The sequence below is a fragment of the Desarmillaria tabescens genome, assembly GCF_030435595.1.
Source record: "Desarmillaria tabescens strain CCBAS 213 chromosome Unknown EV420scaffold_12, whole genome shotgun sequence".
In the NCBI taxonomy this organism is placed as follows: Eukaryota; Fungi; Basidiomycota; class Agaricomycetes; order Agaricales; family Physalacriaceae; genus Desarmillaria; species Desarmillaria tabescens.
Genome location: NW_026848311.1, coordinates 706543 through 722802, shown reverse-complemented (window position 1 = coordinate 722802; position 16260 = coordinate 706543). Strand labels below are relative to the sequence as shown.

At 47.3% G+C, this 16260-nt stretch overlaps 6 protein-coding genes across 6 annotated transcripts; 2 read left to right on the top strand and 4 right to left on the bottom strand.

Moving 5' to 3' along the window:
• Positions 1-3868: 3868 nt before the first annotated feature.
• EV420DRAFT_219962 (uncharacterized protein) lies at positions 3869-4389 on the bottom strand. The gene is made up of 3 exons (XM_060481266.1): positions 4336-4389; positions 3949-4282; positions 3869-3893 (listed from the first exon to the last, which is right to left on the bottom strand). Exon 2 carries the CDS (start codon positions 4210-4212, stop codon positions 4000-4002), a length of 213 nt encoding a protein of 70 aa, XP_060332649.1. The 5' UTR covers positions 4213-4282; positions 4336-4389; the 3' UTR covers positions 3869-3893; positions 3949-3999.
• Positions 4390-5082: 693 nt separating this feature from the next.
• EV420DRAFT_1306522 (major facilitator superfamily domain-containing protein) lies at positions 5083-7268 on the bottom strand (the record flags this gene model as incomplete). Its single annotated transcript, XM_060468498.1, has 12 exons — positions 5083-5409; positions 5470-5487; positions 5541-5630; positions 5688-5880; positions 5935-6031; positions 6088-6320; positions 6372-6494; positions 6546-6630; positions 6709-6786; positions 6844-6969; positions 7029-7055; positions 7102-7268. 12 exons carry the CDS (start codon positions 7266-7268, stop codon positions 5261-5263), a joined length of 1386 nt encoding a protein of 461 aa, XP_060332648.1. The 3' UTR covers positions 5083-5260.
• Positions 7269-7693: 425 nt separating this feature from the next.
• EV420DRAFT_219580 (uncharacterized protein) lies at positions 7694-8527 on the bottom strand. Its single transcript, XM_060481265.1, has 5 exons — positions 8400-8527; positions 8190-8344; positions 8090-8135; positions 7999-8039; positions 7694-7939 (listed from the first exon to the last, which is right to left on the bottom strand). The coding sequence occupies exons 1-5, from the start codon at positions 8400-8402 to the stop codon at positions 7801-7803; spliced, it is 384 nt and encodes a 127-aa protein (XP_060332647.1). The 5' UTR covers positions 8403-8527; the 3' UTR covers positions 7694-7800.
• EV420DRAFT_1533136 (uncharacterized protein) lies at positions 8461-8792 on the top strand. Its single transcript, XM_060472748.1, has one exon. The coding sequence runs from the start codon at positions 8522-8524 to the stop codon at positions 8756-8758; it is 237 nt and encodes a 78-aa protein (XP_060332646.1). The 5' UTR covers positions 8461-8521; the 3' UTR covers positions 8759-8792.
• A 1311-nt stretch (positions 8793-10103) lies between these two features.
• On the top strand, positions 10104-12088 carry EV420DRAFT_1641155 (major facilitator superfamily domain-containing protein; the record flags this gene model as incomplete). Its single annotated transcript, XM_060477201.1, has 11 exons — positions 10104-10357; positions 10410-10515; positions 10573-10619; positions 10677-10686; positions 10742-10986; positions 11045-11246; positions 11300-11402; positions 11459-11472; positions 11566-11818; positions 11873-11992; positions 12048-12088. 11 exons carry the CDS (start codon positions 10104-10106, stop codon positions 12086-12088), a joined length of 1395 nt encoding a protein of 464 aa, XP_060332645.1.
• Positions 12089-12313: 225 nt separating this feature from the next.
• EV420DRAFT_1267535 (uncharacterized protein) lies at positions 12314-13571 on the bottom strand (the record flags this gene model as incomplete). Its single annotated transcript, XM_060467392.1, has 2 exons — positions 12314-13298; positions 13363-13571. 2 exons carry the CDS (start codon positions 13569-13571, stop codon positions 12314-12316), a joined length of 1194 nt encoding a protein of 397 aa, XP_060332644.1.
• Between the last annotated feature and the right edge of the window lie 2689 nt (positions 13572-16260).

The window sequence follows — 16260 nt, the reverse complement described above, 5'->3', positions numbered from 1 at the left end:
AATCGCGGGAAATACATCAACAAAGTATTTTTTACCCTATATATGGCGATGCAAGCGACGTCGGTGGTATCAAATATATAACACACTCAAACCCGTCTGTTGCCAGTAGTACGACAGCTGTAATGAGACAGAATAGATCCGGTAGAAGGACTTCGATGCGTTGGGAAAGACGGGCGGCGCGACCGGGCCTGTGCGCCCCGATCAATGCCTGGATCTCTTCCGAGCGGAGAGCGAGGAAACAAAAGCGGATTCTCGAGGATATGTTCATGCGAGAGGGTGAGGTTGGGACCAATGACGACATTGTGAGACCGAGTTCTCGAGCGCCCGAAAGGGGACACCCAAGCCAACTACGGAGTATACATAGTATAAGTAGTAGTGACAAAAGAAAGAAGAAGATTGTAACTAGGGAGGCGGGTGGGAGAGAAAATTTTCACTGCGTGTACGACTGCGAGCAGTGAGTGAGAGGGTGACTAAGGAGTATGCGTACGTATCTGCGAGCAGTTCCGAGTCCTATGTATATAGGTGTCGGTTATTATGCTAGTTTGAATTATCGTGGGAAATTCTATTCGAGGTATCAAACCTTATCGGCTTTTGCCGACTCATCTACCTGGCCTTACCGTGGGAATATTTCTATTCGATGCCATCTTTATCCGTTTGCCTCTCCCGTTACTTTCCGTTTGGCTTCTCTTTCACGTCGCTTTCCTCCTCTCCCGCCGGTTTCTTTCTTTCTTTCTTTTCTTCCGATTTAACTTTCCTTTTTTGCTTTTCTTTTCCGTCTTTCTCTCTTTATGTTCTCGTCGTTGGTTTCTGCTCTTTCTCAATGTACCATCAGTTGGATCATTTGTCATCTCTACTTCGTCTATTTCCACATAGCCTACTCAGTCATTTGAATATCTCTTTCTTTCTCTCCTTTGAAATGTGCCTCCATCTACGCCTCTTCCCCTTCTACTTCATACCTTCCCGTCTCTCTCCTGCACTTGCTTCCTCTCTCTCTCTCTCTCTTCCTCTTCGTACTCGAACCCAATTCTCCGCTTCATCTTCGCATGTGTCGTGGGTCCTTGTCGTTCGCAGTACTCTTGTTCTTTGCAGTGTTCTGAAATAATGTTAGTTTGTGCGTTTATTCATTCATTACCGGTGGATTACTGTAATGTGGTCGCAGTTCACAAGCGCTATCGCTCACAATATCATTTTCATTTTTATGCTGCCTCCTCGGCAGTTCACGAATATGACGGAGTGTTGCGCTTCTACTATGTCACCTATCTTGAACATATGCAGCCTCATTTTTATGTAACTGTCACCCCCAGTCAGATGGGGACCATTTGCAGTTGGAATGCTCACTTCTTGCCTCCCTTGATTATACCCCTGAAATAGCTCACCTCGTCCTTTGTGTAAACCAGGTTACTTTCTGCCAATCTCTTCAGGATACTGTTTGGGTTGACGTCCACGCTCATGGGAATTTCCTTCGTGGCATCATTCCTCCCTTTTGGTCGGAAGTATCTGTTCAAGAGTTCCAATGCCTCATACCCTTGCACCTGCCTCGGCGTTCATTCCTGCAATTGATCCTACTGAAAAACTCTTTCTCCTGTGTGCTGCATACCTTTTAGTCCTCTATCATCTCTTCGAACCTCTTGCTGCCCAGTCTCGATAATGTCACCGACTGGTTCATAAAACAGATCTTGTCTCTCATGCTCCTTGGAACATGCAGTCAGTCCCGAGCATCGTATGTCTGCATGATAATGCTCACAGAGTTTCCTTCAGGATTGGTGTGCCCTTGGTAATTTGACAGAGTATCAGTTGGCCGGTATTGTGTATTATGGAGCGTGACACTTCACCGCATGATTCGTAGATGTGGAGAACCAAGTATGTTTTAACAACGGCATTGCATTAGGCAGACATTCATTACAGGAGGATGATATTGACGATGTTGACATGATGCAGGACAAGATGGGCAAAGACCGTGGCATGTTCATATACAGGCCGGCCAATATATGAAATCTCGCGTACCCAATGGAAAGAAGACACATAGGACTCGGTCATGCCACGCAGATGCATTGGCCCTCACCCCACTAGTGAGTGAGAGGGTAAGGGAAAAGAACTGCTCGCAGTGCAAATATATAGTGAAAACAAAACAAAGACAACTTCGAAGACAAGAAAGACAAGTGAGACACGACGCGTCAAGGTGACATCAATCTTGCATTGACCCTGAACAAACCTCTTTGTTCAATAAGTTTTTCACTGTCAGAATTCGCCGGTAAGACAGCTAACTAGGAGACGGGACAATAAAAATCGGACCTAGCTGTGCTGCAATTGCGATATATCCAGCAAAGAAAAACCCATACTCTGCTTTGCGGTAGCCATCTGCAAGGCGAGCTGTGTTGTGTGAAAGGGTATCATACGCTCCTCGACGAAGACTACAGATCTTGACAACCATGGCTCTAGCGCCAATTTGTTTCTTTGTCGCATCAAGCCCCAGGGGCCGACTCAAAGCCTCCGCATTTGAAAGCAACGAGGGATAAGCCTCATTGTTGCTGGAACAGAATTGAATGGGCACTCAGTAAGGGCGGCCATCCTCGCTATCGATTTGTCGCTCAACGCTAAGATTGAGGTCGCCATCCTGGAACCAGCCGACGCACTGACGGGACCAGCAATGGCCTGGACGACGGGCTCTACCGCTAAAATAAATTCGGATGTGTACTCGCTCACGTCAGCCTCATTCCGGATAGATGTCGCTCTCATACGTCGCAAGTCCCGCTAACAAGACACGTCCCCAACGTCGAGGCTATTGATCACTCCATTAAATTCCATCAACCTGGGGATGAGAGTCGGGTCTAGTAGGCAGGGGATAGGACTGTTCCCTGGAGGGGCTACATCTTGAGCGGTATAAGCCTCTTCACTGGTTGAAGTCGACTCGCATGAATAAGAATTCGCCTCTGATTTAGGTCGGGTGGGAAGGAACGCCAGAAATTCTTGGATGTTCGCGGGACATGAGGTATTCATGGTTTGAAGTAGGTCCGAGGGGTGCTATTATATGTCGTTATGTCGTGCGAGTCAAACTCAAAAAGTCGTTCAACCAACCTAGTCTATTTTTAAAGTGAATTTGGCCGCCATTCGGCACCCTACCAAAATAGCTGACCGGCAGGTAAGCCGTCTCCAGCCGATCGGCAGCCGGTCTGGACCTATTGCTTCTTTAACCCAGGCCGTATGATGTTTTCATTATACGTCTAATAGATCTTGTAAATGTAACTCCCCGCACTCATCCCGCTGAATGGTGCATTTCCGGTGGTTCAAAATCAAAGATTTGAAACCTTCTGTGGTTTGCGCCAGGTCGAGATCACTATGCCAAACACTTCAAGAGTGATTTCTCCACCGAAGAGTCGGTAAGTTCTTGCCTGAAAGGTTCGAATTAATGAATCATGAATCAAGCCTTACACTGATTCATAATAAAATGCCTCGCCCTTCGCTCGCGTTTCGTGTCCCTCGGCCCTTTACATCGCTCCAGCTCGTACCATAAAATTTCTCTAAGTTATCCCCGCATCCTCGAGCAAGAATCCAAACTAGCCACCGACGGGCCTTTCAAACGTCTCGTAGTACACGAGGACGAGGGGATAATCTTTGAGTCTCATGCATACAAGTAGAACCTTTCTCGAGTGGACCTCGGATATAAACTCAACTTCCCTCGCCTTCGGCCAGCTCCTCCATACACTGCTCTATCGACTGACCCGAATCCGTTCTTCGATATTCACCGTCTCAACACTGATTGATGGAGAAGAGCACGACCGCAGAGATGCATAAATGATTGGTGGTGTAGTAAGGATCTACCAGAATTTTTGGTACTGGCCACTGGAATATTTGATGATCCAGCTAGAGCGCAAGCACGGATGGTACAATATCATCTAGCAAGATACGTCAGTATCATTTACTACTGTCGGCATAGATGAGAACACGTACAGCGTGAGTTGCGACTTTTTTACTCGAATCGGTATGCCACTTGGATCATCTTCATCTCCCATTTATGTATTCCGATTCGCTGTCACTTCTGCATCTTTCTCCGTGATCATCGGATATCACCAACAAGAGATCAGGAGGGGGACTCCCGACGCTACGACCTGGAAGTAAATTGGCACATAACATAGCGACGAGTATTACAAGAAATGGCTGGGTTGGTATGCTAGTCCGAAACTGCGAGCAGGTCTGGATACGGGAGGGCTTCATTTTGGAGTTTGAAAGCAGGTGAAAGAAGCAGAACCCGTACTAGACTATACGGATCGGCTTAGCGTAAGTACTAGAAACAACTGGTCAGACAGCTAGAATAGAAGATCGAATAATAGAACATACCCGGTTGCGCTGTAATTGCGATGTGTTCCGCAAAGAAAAACCCGTACTATGTACCTGCAGTCACCGTCTGTAGAGCTAGATGCACTGAATGAGACAGCGGCGAAGCATCATACACGCTTTCATGGCCATGGCCTGAGCGCAGTGTGCTTCTTACTGACCATCCAAACTGAATGGTCGACTCAGCGCCTCCACCTTTGAAAACAGAGTAAGCCTCTTCCTTGTCGGAACAAACTAGAATAGACTTCCGTCGAGCGCATCCGTCCTCGATCAACCTCAGTAGACAGCGATATTGAAACCACCTTCTTGGGAACCCGCGGTAGACTCATGCTCCACACTGAAGCGACCCTGGACACCAGCAGCCGCAGCGATGGCCTCAACGGCAGGGTATATGGGTTAAAGACAGCGAGTTTGCTGTATGCGCCCACGCTACCTTCGCCCAGTAAACGTTTTCTATTCATAACGTCCAAGGCCACCTGCATCTTCTGACAAGACACATCGCCAACATCAAGGCTATCGATCACCCCAGCGAATAATTCCATGTTGACTGGATAAATGGACATGATGGTTGGACAGACGGATCCATCGGCGGCTGGTTCCTGGTTGATAGGAACACCCCACTATTCCCAGTTTCATATTTTAGACCTTCGTAGTCTGGCCCGCCTTGTCCACAAAGGGTATCACTCTTGCTTTTATTCTTGAACAAGAGTTCCATGAAAAAATTTCTTGAGGCTACCCATTAAGTTAAAACTCCAAGGCTTTTGGCGGATCTGAATCATGCCTATTCTCATTGGGTACTACCATGTAAGCACTACAGTCACCGAATCGTCAAACACACATCTCGTCGAACCCTACCTGATAAGGTCTAGATAAATAAACCACCGCGAACTCCATCACGACAACAACATTTTTCCAGTCCGCTTCCAGATTACACTCTGTGAGTACCCTTCTGTCTGGCCACGCCAAAGCGCGCAAATGTGAAAAGAATGGCTCCACATGTGACGCACAACCCAGCGAACAGGCTGGGTCGCCACCATATATAGGATGAAGTCAACAACGCTCCAGAAATAGGATTCCCTGCCATTGTATGGGCTTAGTAAGTTGGCTCCAGTTGTGCTATAATAACAAATAACGTACCAACGAGACCTCCGAAACCTGGAACGAAGAATGAGGGTTTCGGTGAGGTTTAAATGACTCGGAAAACGCACCAGTGAACGTGAAGCAGATGCCCATACGTGCACCTATCTCTGAATCTCGTTTAGCCAACGAGCCAACCATGGGCGCTAGGAAGCCGAGATCTAAGTCCCAAGATGGATGAGTCGTGGTAGTCTCCTGTTGAAGTAAAGTTGACGTACAAGCACCAACGAAGAGACCATAAAGAAGGGCGATAATATAAGTAGCGGCGACTGTTTTCACCGTCAACGTGCAGTATATCAGTACAGAGCACGATGCTACGCATGGTATCATAAAGTTATAAATACCCATTCGATGAACGAACAGGGAGGGTATGACTCGACCAAGAATTGTGAAAGCGTTGAGTACTGGTAGCTGTCGCATTGTTACGATCGATCCGAGTTAGCAATGAAGATAAAAATTACTAACCACGTAGAACGCCAAGTTGGCGTTGATGCCGTTTTTGATAGCGCTCAACTGCAGAAAAAAGATGGGAAAGTAGAGGCCAGCAAGGATAAACATAGTTCTGCATAACGGTCAAGACGATTCGCGACCACTGGTAACACAAGAGCGATCGCTTACCCCACGACGGTAGCAATATACGGACCCTCTCGAAAGAATGCACGCATGTGTAAAAGCGTGCTGCCATCTTTCCTCGGGGTCGGTGGCAGTCTCGTGCGCATGAGTAGTAGAGCGATAATCAAGACCCCGGCGTTGAACGCAGCGCTGATTCGTACACCATTATGGAACCCCACACGGCCATAAAATAGCCGGTTCAACATAATTGGCTGGACCGCACCTCCCAAGCCGGACCCCTAAGCTCTCGTTAATCATTTATCATAACGACACCCCAGAATATTGATTACCGAAGTTGCGATACCCATGGCAAACGTTCGACGACGCTGAAAATAGTGCGACACTACTGCGATACCCGGAATGTACATGATGCCTATCGCGAGGCCGGCTCCGATACCTTGGGCAAGAAAAACCTTTTGTGTACATCAGAGAGCTTGCATGTCAAGGTACATAACTGCACGGACTTGATAGTATTGTCCCGGTGCCGTGAGCGATAACATGAAGAGACTGAAAACGAACAAGAAGGCGCCGCCTATCATTAGATGATAGCTGAGGCACACACACACACACACACACACACACGTCAGCACAAAGGTTCGGAAATGTCAGGGAAACAAGACCGCTCACAAGTACCCGGTGTCATATAGCCTTCCACTGAATAGACCAACGGAGAGCACAAGCATGAGCTGCACGCTCCCAATCCAACTAACGGGATCGTCATTAAGAGGCGGCAGACAACAATGAACGATGAATGCTTATTACCTCAACTGAGATGAGGATATATTCGTCATATATTCTCGCACATAAAAGTCTGCGAAAAATTTGAATGAGCCGCGCAAGATTGTACGAAGGAGTTTACCATTATAAACACCATAAGCATTTGTATACCTGATTAAATATACGACCATTCATCCACCTCGTTAAATGGCTTCATGATAAGCACTCACCCGAATGTGGAAAATTGTACAAGGGCACTAAGACCGTATTAGTTCGTCGCCTTTTAATATCAGACGAATCGACCATACATACACGCCACAAATAGTCCTCCATGCACTCAGTCCACCTTCCGGGTAAGACACAGGTTCAGACGTAGCGGTGAGAGGCTCCTCCGCCTTGGATCCTGGGTCGCTCTTCTCGTGGTTGTGATCATCGGGGCCTTCCGTATCCACATATGATGGAGTCTGCATGGCACAACTCCCCGTCCCCTGGATGTTTGACGGTTTTATACCGGCACTGCGCTTATAAACCCCGCCAGACCCTAAGTCCCGGCACGATTACTCGTGACTTGAGAAGCGGGCGATAACTAAGAATACATAAGGTGAAATGGGATATTTACCAATTGGGGGTGGTTAGCCGTATCATTAAAAGAAAAGCCGACGGCATGATCGTATTTTGTGAGAAGCCAAGGAGGAAAACATGAGGAGCGGTGAACGCTGGTGTCCTATTTGATGAATGGCGATTCATACCGGCGACTGTAACCCACCACAGTTGGATACAGGTACACATCTGAAAAAAGGACAAGGAAAAGTCCTGAGAATGTATAATGGCGTCGTACGAGAGTAGTCAGGTCGGTGTTGCAAAGGGTTGATGTCAAATTGAGGCCGTAACGATCTCACCTAAAAGTCAGCCGCTAGTAAGCCGAATGAAATTTTATACGTCTAATGTACACCGAGCGCATGTATGGCACGGTTCCTATGGAGAAAAAAAATACAACTTCGATCAACCATCACCGGCTGCATCTGGCCTGTTATCAATGGCCAAACTAGGATCCGTGAAGCTATGATTGCATTTGACACAGACGAAGAAAAGGATCATGCGTGTCTCCTTTCTTTTTGACTGGTCCTGATAGAAGACCGCACTACAACGCAACAAGTCATCAGCACCGGTGGCCCTGGAAATCCTGGGAAATAAGCTTACTCCTCATGCCCGCATTCGGGACAGGGAAGGTTTGAGTGAGCCTGGCAGATATAGTGATTGATCAGGGTGCGTCTACAAGCAATAAACGCACGAGTGTCGGGTCAGTCCCAAGGTCAGTCGTAACACCAACTTGTTCTCTAAAAGCACCGTTGACGTTAACTCTGAATCGGCATTGTAATATCGTGACGTACTTTGTAACAGTCAAGTAATCATTTCTGTACACGCATTGGTTCTCTCCTTCATCATCATAAGCGCAGATTCTGCATGCATAGACCATGACTCGTCGTTGTTGGTCCGCCTTGGGATAGAGAAGATTATTGCATTCCTTGCAAAATTGGAGAGATGCCTGGCAGAATTATCTAAAATTCATTCACCACAATACAAAAAGAACGTATACGAACCATTCTTGTCGTCAGAATAGGCTCTGCCTTCGGAGGACGTGGTGGAGATGAAGAAAGCTGTGAACTTAGAAAGCATTTGTTTGGGGCTGCTTGGTCCCTCCGGCAAATAGCTGCCGCCGGCTATGACGTGCCGGCCAGGCGCGTTCGCGACTGCAACCGTCACTTGCTTTAGGATCCTTCTTTTGCACCTGCTGAGTCTCTCAAAGCAAAGCAAAACTGACTGGAACATATCTAAGTGCATTTTTGGAACTGCATCTTTGCTTGTGGGGTGTGCTCTTTCCGTTATTTTTCTTACGTGTACTTCTCTGCTTCTTCGACCTAAACCGAACGGACTTTCATTTGAACAGTCCAGGTTTTGACCCCACTTTTGTTACGGAAAGAATCTAAACTGCGATCTGTATTCCATTTCACACCGGCACGGCTTGGACTTGGACTCTTACTCAGTATTTTCCATTATTGCCCTCGGGCTCGGCTCCCATCTGTGAAAAGGTGTCGATTTTTTGGAGACAGCCATGTTAGCTGCGCCCGAAATGAAGATCGGCGCGTCTTCTTTCATTACTCAGACTCAGTCCTACAGGCATCATGGTGAGCTGAAGAAGACTATTGGACCCTCATTGAAAGGCTAAGGATCGGCCGTAAAACGGTTGCCTCTCTCTGAGTCAATGTCTCAGCATCGCCGGCATGCTGACTGTATGCAATGCAGTATGGCGTGTCTTGCGGGCGGTAAAAGACGGTCCACCGAACTCGCAGTCCTCGAGCTGAATCAACAATAGTGATACGTCAAGCAAAGGAATCATGAATGCATCTGCACTCCTTATGCATGTCGGTCTCTAGTCAGGTGGAGAAGCCGCATGTCCATCAGCCCTGGGATAGCAGCTCCCTACAGTGACGTCTACGTCTTTGACGTTGCGAGATGCGTACGTAGTAAAAGGCCCACCCTAACTGCCTGCTCTAATTTTCTACTAGTTACAGACAGACAAGTGCAATAGGCACCACATCAAGTGGGAGCCGAAGCACTTTTGAAGCCAACATCGTATTCACTCTGTCTAAGAACTGAGTTTTCATTTGTAGGTACTGTGTGGAAATCCGAGTCAGTGATCACCGCCGATAAACGCCTTTTTTTCTACGCAGAACGGGGAAGTGACACACAACGGAGCGGCCTCAATAATTGCCTCGAATGCAGTGGCAGGGATACTGTAATGCGAGCGTGGTACCGTACTATCTTGGTCCTATGAATTCTCCTCTACATGCTGAAAGAGTCTGACAGCTGAGAACAGCCCCTTTACCGTAAGGTCTAAGGCACCGGCAAGTATCCTGCCGTCGGATCTTTCAAGCAACTCATTGAGCCACATTTGGCGCTTAAGTTCAAGACCTTGAACGAAAACGCAAATCTCAGCGCCGTTGAAGGGCTGCTGTGCATTTTCCAACTGGCGACTTCTCGTTGGAACCAACATAAGGTGGGGCCCCACATTTCCCCATGGCGGAATTACCGGCGTCAATACCGCCCCCGATGTACAAGCGGAAAAAAGTTTTCCTTGCCCCAGCTCGCTCCAAGCAAAAGCGGTCAAATGTCGGGGGCCGGTCCGTGTAAACGTATAGGGGGGTAAAACTTGTCCCAGCCATACACCGGGGCCTCGTGCTTATCTTTTATTTCTTGCCTCCTCCTTTACCCAACGAGACCCAAAACTTAGATGGAAAGGACCTATGGCTTCCTCTCTCAGTCCGACTAATGTGCAGTCCAATGTGCCCGCCGAGGTACGGCTGGTACCATCCCAAGTCACGCTCAGTGTTTCGAGTCCGCTTGCTAGGGAAGTGACCAAGGAGGAGGCGGATGAAGGTCACGATGAGGAGAAAAACGACGAGGCCGCTTCTTATCCTCTAGAATTACGATATCCCGATGGCGGCACGCGCGCGTGGTTAGTAGTCCTTGGGTGCTTCATGTTCGCAGCGACGTGCATGTGAGTTATGTTCCGTTCTCATTTCTGTGTGAATTCTGACATCCTCCTCCAGGGCATACGGCCTCGTTTGGGGTGTTCTTCAAGATTACTATCATACATACATGTTCCCCGAAACCAGCCTTAGTATTCTCAGTTTAGCCGGAGGCGTTCAGAATTTCGTCAGTTTCTCACATAGTGCCTGACTATTTACCGAAATTGAATCCCTTCATCATCAGCTGATGAACGGCACCGCGTACTTGTCAGGCGGCCTGGGAGACCGATAGTCAGTCCGCTTTTTTCACTTCGTTTTACCCTGTGCCTGATTTATTCATCGACGCAGTGGTTATAAGGTTTATTGGTCACTATATATTTCTTTTGATCGGTCTTAACAGCTGTTCCGTATAGAGGCTCCTGATCCTGAGCAGTTTTCTCGCTTATCCTTGTCTCCTTGCTTCCGCATTCTCCACAAAACTCTATCATGTCTTCTTGTTTCAAGGCATCTTTTTGGGATTCTCCCACGGTTTAGGGATGCCGCTATACATGTCTCTACCGTCGCAGTGGTTCCTTGAGAAACGAGGCGTTGCCACTGGCCTGGCGGTCAGTGGGTCAGGAATAGGTGGTGGTGTCTCCTCGCTCATTGTCCGTAAATTGTAAGTTGTGCGTTTTGATCCCCGTCTCCGAAATGTTTACGACTGTCTTTTTTCGTAGACTATCAACTGTGGGATTTAGAAAGACAATGCTGATCTACAGCTCTATGCATGCTGTAATATGGATCATTGCGTTGTGTTTACTAAAAGAGCGAGTACGTCCGGGTCAGGCGGAAGAAAAGAAACGATGGTTGCCTGAACGTGTGGATGGAAGATTTTACAGTGTCGCTATCAGCGTCTTTATTGGCATCTTTGGCTATCTTGTAAGGGCTTCACCGATCTGTGAGCATTTTGCTAAGACAGAGATACCAATCAGGGACCCTTCTATTTCAGTACCACATACACCAAGCAGTTTGTACCCTCAATCGGAAAGGATTCCATTCTGGCCGTCATTCCCTTGGTCGTGATGAATTTTAGCGGTACGTGTTGTAGCGGCTTGTTGTTTGTCCATCTTCTAAATAACCTTTCTCGTCAGCTGGAATCGGTCGCGTAAGCGCATTATTAGATTTCCCCGCTGATAAGCGCATTGTCTCCCAACTAACGTCTCAATCATTCTCTGTGTTTCTTTTTGACCTCTCGTAGATTCTAGCAGGTAGACTGGCCGACTATTTTGGTCCCATCAACATCTTCTTCTCGTCGTTCTTCTTTGGAGGCCTTTTCCAATTACTGATATGGACGTTCGCGAAGACTTACGCCTCGATTATCGTATTCTCGATTCTCAACGGATTGGTTGGATGCTGGTTCCTCAGTCTATTACCTGTGGTTTGTGCGGAGCTTTTCGGCATACAAGCCCTGTCGACGATTACTGGTTTTATGGTACTGATGAATTCACCTGGTGAGTTCTCCGACTCAATTCCCTATGCTATCTAAAGACTATATCTTGCATCAGGACAAATGGCCGGAGCTCCGATAGCGGGGGCCATATTTTCTGCTTCAGGAGGTAATTGGGTCGCAGTCACTATGTATTCTGGTGGTGTGACAGTGCTTGGCGCCCTGTGTGTTCTCTACGGTGAGCAACAGCACCAACGTATCGCCGTAATTAAAGCTAAACACTCCATTTTTAGCTCGTTTCTCGTATGAGAAGCGTATCTGGGCTTTTGCATAAGAAAGAATTAGGTTACAGCCTATTCTTCAAGTTCCATCGAAGTTTGGATAGATAAGATGTGGAACAGAAAGATCTGTATTGGGTTTGAGGATCGCTTCTTCATGTATGACTGCCATTAATGCGCGTGTTAACGTAAGAATTAAAGTATTATTTACTATGGCTAGAAAGTATTTAAGATCTTATCACCTCAATTAAATAATTAGAAGAAGTCTTTCCTAAGATATTTTACGTCGACCATTCACGCTGTCCAACTTTGGACTCCAAACTGATAGCACGGATGAGGGTGTCGCGGTACAAGTCCAGCTCGCTCCATAACGACTGCTCATAGTATCCTATAAGCCCGAGATTAGCCCTCATTGCATCAAGTGCCGCAGTGTACTTGATCAGATCACTACGATTTTTTTCACGAGACGCCTCCGCGAGTTCCTGTGCCACTGCATCAACAAGGTTTTCGGGACGAGGCTGCTTCTCTTGCGGTTCGAAAGCAACATCGTTCATGCATGAGCAGGTAAGGCCGACATCGTTCAATATCCCAAACAACCCGCGTTTCCGTTTCTCCTTTGCGTCGGACACGGCCATTGCGAAGGCAGGTAGCGCAGTCAAGGGATACACGATATCCCTGATCCAATCTGGAATGATTGCGCGTATCAGCTGCCCCAAGTTTCGGGTATGAAGATAGATGACAAGGTGACGAAAAGTCTCGACGTCTGGAACTCGGACACCAACACGGGGAAGCTCTTGGTACAAACGGGTCGGGAGTTTGGGTGATCGTGAGAGATTTGGCGCATTCAACACGAACAATAGGTCGTTGATAGGAAACTCGAGGGCTCGCGCAGGGACAGATATTGAGGAACCTGCCAGTGGGTCCTGCGACGGAAAAGCTACCAAGATGTGTGTCGGTCCCAACGGTCGAGGGGAAACCAACAGACCGTCTGAAGTGGTAGATTTCAGTATCCATGCCTTCAGGGAATCGTTGCCAGGATCTCTGACAAGGCGTTGTTCCGCAGTGGGCGAAGCTATTGTGCCCTGGGTGCTATTTTCTGAACCAGACGATGCAGGACGAGAGTTTAACTTGGCGCCCCCTGGAGTATTGCGGGCCTCGTCGTGTGCTGGCGACGAGGCATCCAGCCAGGTTGAAGCGCGAACGACAGATTCAGAATTGGTGACTGCCTGGGCGCTATCGCAGCCAACAGAGTGGTACAGCCATTGACTGCAATAAACGTCCATAATTAGACTTAAAAAGTGTGACAAGGGGTGGTTGTGAGGAAACTTACGTCTGAGGTGACATCGACCTAAGTTTGAGGGATTGACGAAGCTGCTCAACAGTGGTGGCATGGCTTTTCAGAGTATCTTCGCGATCCGGCGCCGTGTCTACTAGAAGAGTCCTGCTGATTGGACGCTCAACCGGAAGATCCTCAGATGCTAAAGGTACGCTCCTAGGGATGAACTTGATGAAGGCAAGAGTAGACGGAGTTGCAGACATCCTGAGAGAGGTGAGAGAAGATGTTGAGAGGAAGGTACAACTGGAAGCAACCTAGTAGTCATTTTATACAAATTCTTGTCCAGATTAGAGGGTCTCCACGTTTAATGAGCACAAAAAAGTACAATGGTAGGCATTGATTTGCTTGAGACTTCGACGGTGACATGTCAAAAACAAAGTCATCATTTACGTAAATCGATCCTGATGAGGCAATTGTTCCTCTGACTTTGTCCACGAACCATAAAATTACAAGACACGCCAACTGTTCAGAAGGGGCCGCCCTGGAATGGGTTGCCATGCCTCTTTGTCGGGGTGAGTTCAGATCTCAGAGTTCCCATTGACTGCCTAGGTCTCTAATCACGGAGTAAGTATTCAACGGCTCTGACTCCGTCCATCGCTGGATACTATTGACTGCCTTACGGTCGAATGCCACCCGGAATCATATCGAAGCCGGCTTATCGTACCATAGGTCAGGACCGTGAAGGGTTAATCAGAACCTTGATTATCACAATACTCCCGAGATTCTCTGTGTGAGTCGAATGTGGTGCTCGCTCTAACTTCCGTTTTCAGATCTAATGTATCTAGTTCCGTTCTTCTTCTTAGTGACATATGTGACCATGGAACCCGAAGCGTACGAAATTAATGTATGCCGCAATAGCTCGTAACTTCTTGCACGCTACACGGCAAACTTGAAGGTCACAACCACCTGGTCTAAAGAAGTCGCTCGGACTCACTTTACATTTATTTTATGGGCAGTAGCATCCGATGTTACTGGCATAGTACTGTACAGGTGACTGGAACGATAAAACACGGTATACATGCTATACTTTCGTACTAACTCGACACGGATGAATAGTCGCGAGTCCTCTTGCTCAGAGTGTAACCGAAGGCGCATTTACCGACCCGTGATGTCATGTGTTGACGGCAAACTCGTCTTTCGGATTATCACTAAAGCGGAAGACCCACAAGCGGAGAAAGAATGCGTAAGGTTATAGCAAAGCAGGTTCTTGCTAATTCGAGGAGAACGCTACTTCTATAAGTTCATTTGACCGGCGTCCAAGAAGTTGGGACACTGAAGAGGCAAGACGCAGCGTAAGCATTGAGCGGCGGTATTTATCGGAAGGCTCATAGACAAGATCAAATTCCCTGAGAGCTTCTCATTTTATGATTGGCTGAGATTGCCTATCTCCCTGACCCGGTTGGACTTGGCCACCTTCTTTTATTCATGTTCCCAGATCCTGAGGGAAGATCATTAAGTCCTAGAAAGGTGGCACAAGACCACTATGTCGTGATTTAGCGCCGACGATGTTTTAGGCTGGGTAAACGGGCGTCAATTGGAACTCGAAGCACTTGCTGCGACTACACATACAGTTGTGACTCCGACACATCGAATATGAGCATGCAATACGGGGACGTGCAGAAATATGCATACAGTACGGTTTAATCCGACATGAATAATCAAGGATCTGTTGGATCTGTCCGGCTGTAACTGAGTGCCGAAATGACAATACGAAGTTTAGAACATCGTACCTGCTGTTAGACTTCAAAGGAAAGATTGTTCTATACTGATGTGAAGCTTCCCGTTTATGTTCCATTCGCACTGCGTGGTCCATAATTCTTTGAAAAAAGGATATCACAGTGAGGCAAGATAATAGCCAAGTAATAGCTCAGTTTTCTATCAAGTTAGCATACTTCAGTAGGTTTGGGATCAGAAGTACATTAAACCTCAAGCTTGCTCGGTTCATGGCAACCAAGGAGCATCTTGAACAGATGACGGGATAAGCTCTCTCTCTCAGAGATACTATGTTTAGGGATTACTCTGTCCGCACCTTCTTGACAGATGACGGGATAGCTGCAGTAAGACACACTTTTGTTTAGGGATTACCTTGTCCGCGCCCATCGGAACTGAGAAGCATCGCTTGGCAGTACCCATTTCCAGCTATTATCCGTCTTGCAATGTTCGGGATTTGAACGTTAAATCCAAATAGATGGTTCATATTAAAAGTCCAAACCACAAGTATGGACGAGAAGTACTTAGTGTGAAATCGATTGCCGCGAGATGCCTGCCAAGGAATTGACGCTCATTGATTGTTGAATGTAAATTGATGCAGAGACGTTTGAAAGAGACAAGTACCTCAAAATGACTCCCAGACGAGTTCGAAGTGTTCCGCATCGTGCGTGACGCGTTGGTAACGCAAATCGGTTAGTACCCGGCCCGGCCCTACTGACTTTGACTGTACAACCACAACCACCACCCTCAGCCATCGACAGCCTTCCTCCACCGCCAACGACGCTACAAACTCACACGTAGTATGCTTAAAATTGAATCTGAGTTTGCCTCTTTCCTTCTGAACGTTGTGGAAGTCCTTGAATGGATTCCTTTTGTGCGACAGCCAACTGTTGCAATGGCCTTTAGGCTCGTGACAAGCATCGTGACCTTAAAGAATTTGTTTGGAGAACTTTGAATTGAACTAGTTGACTGGATTATATTATTGTCGCTCAGTCCGTCGTGCGTAAACTACTGACGATTTCCTCAGGAATCAACAAGTAAATATTTCACACGGTGACAAATTATTCCCTCTCATTATATCTCGTTAACCTTTGTACTAATGTGGGGTACCATTCGCCTGACAGATTCGTAACTGAAACGGCAGCGACGCATTTAAAATGACACCAGGATTTCTCACTGAGT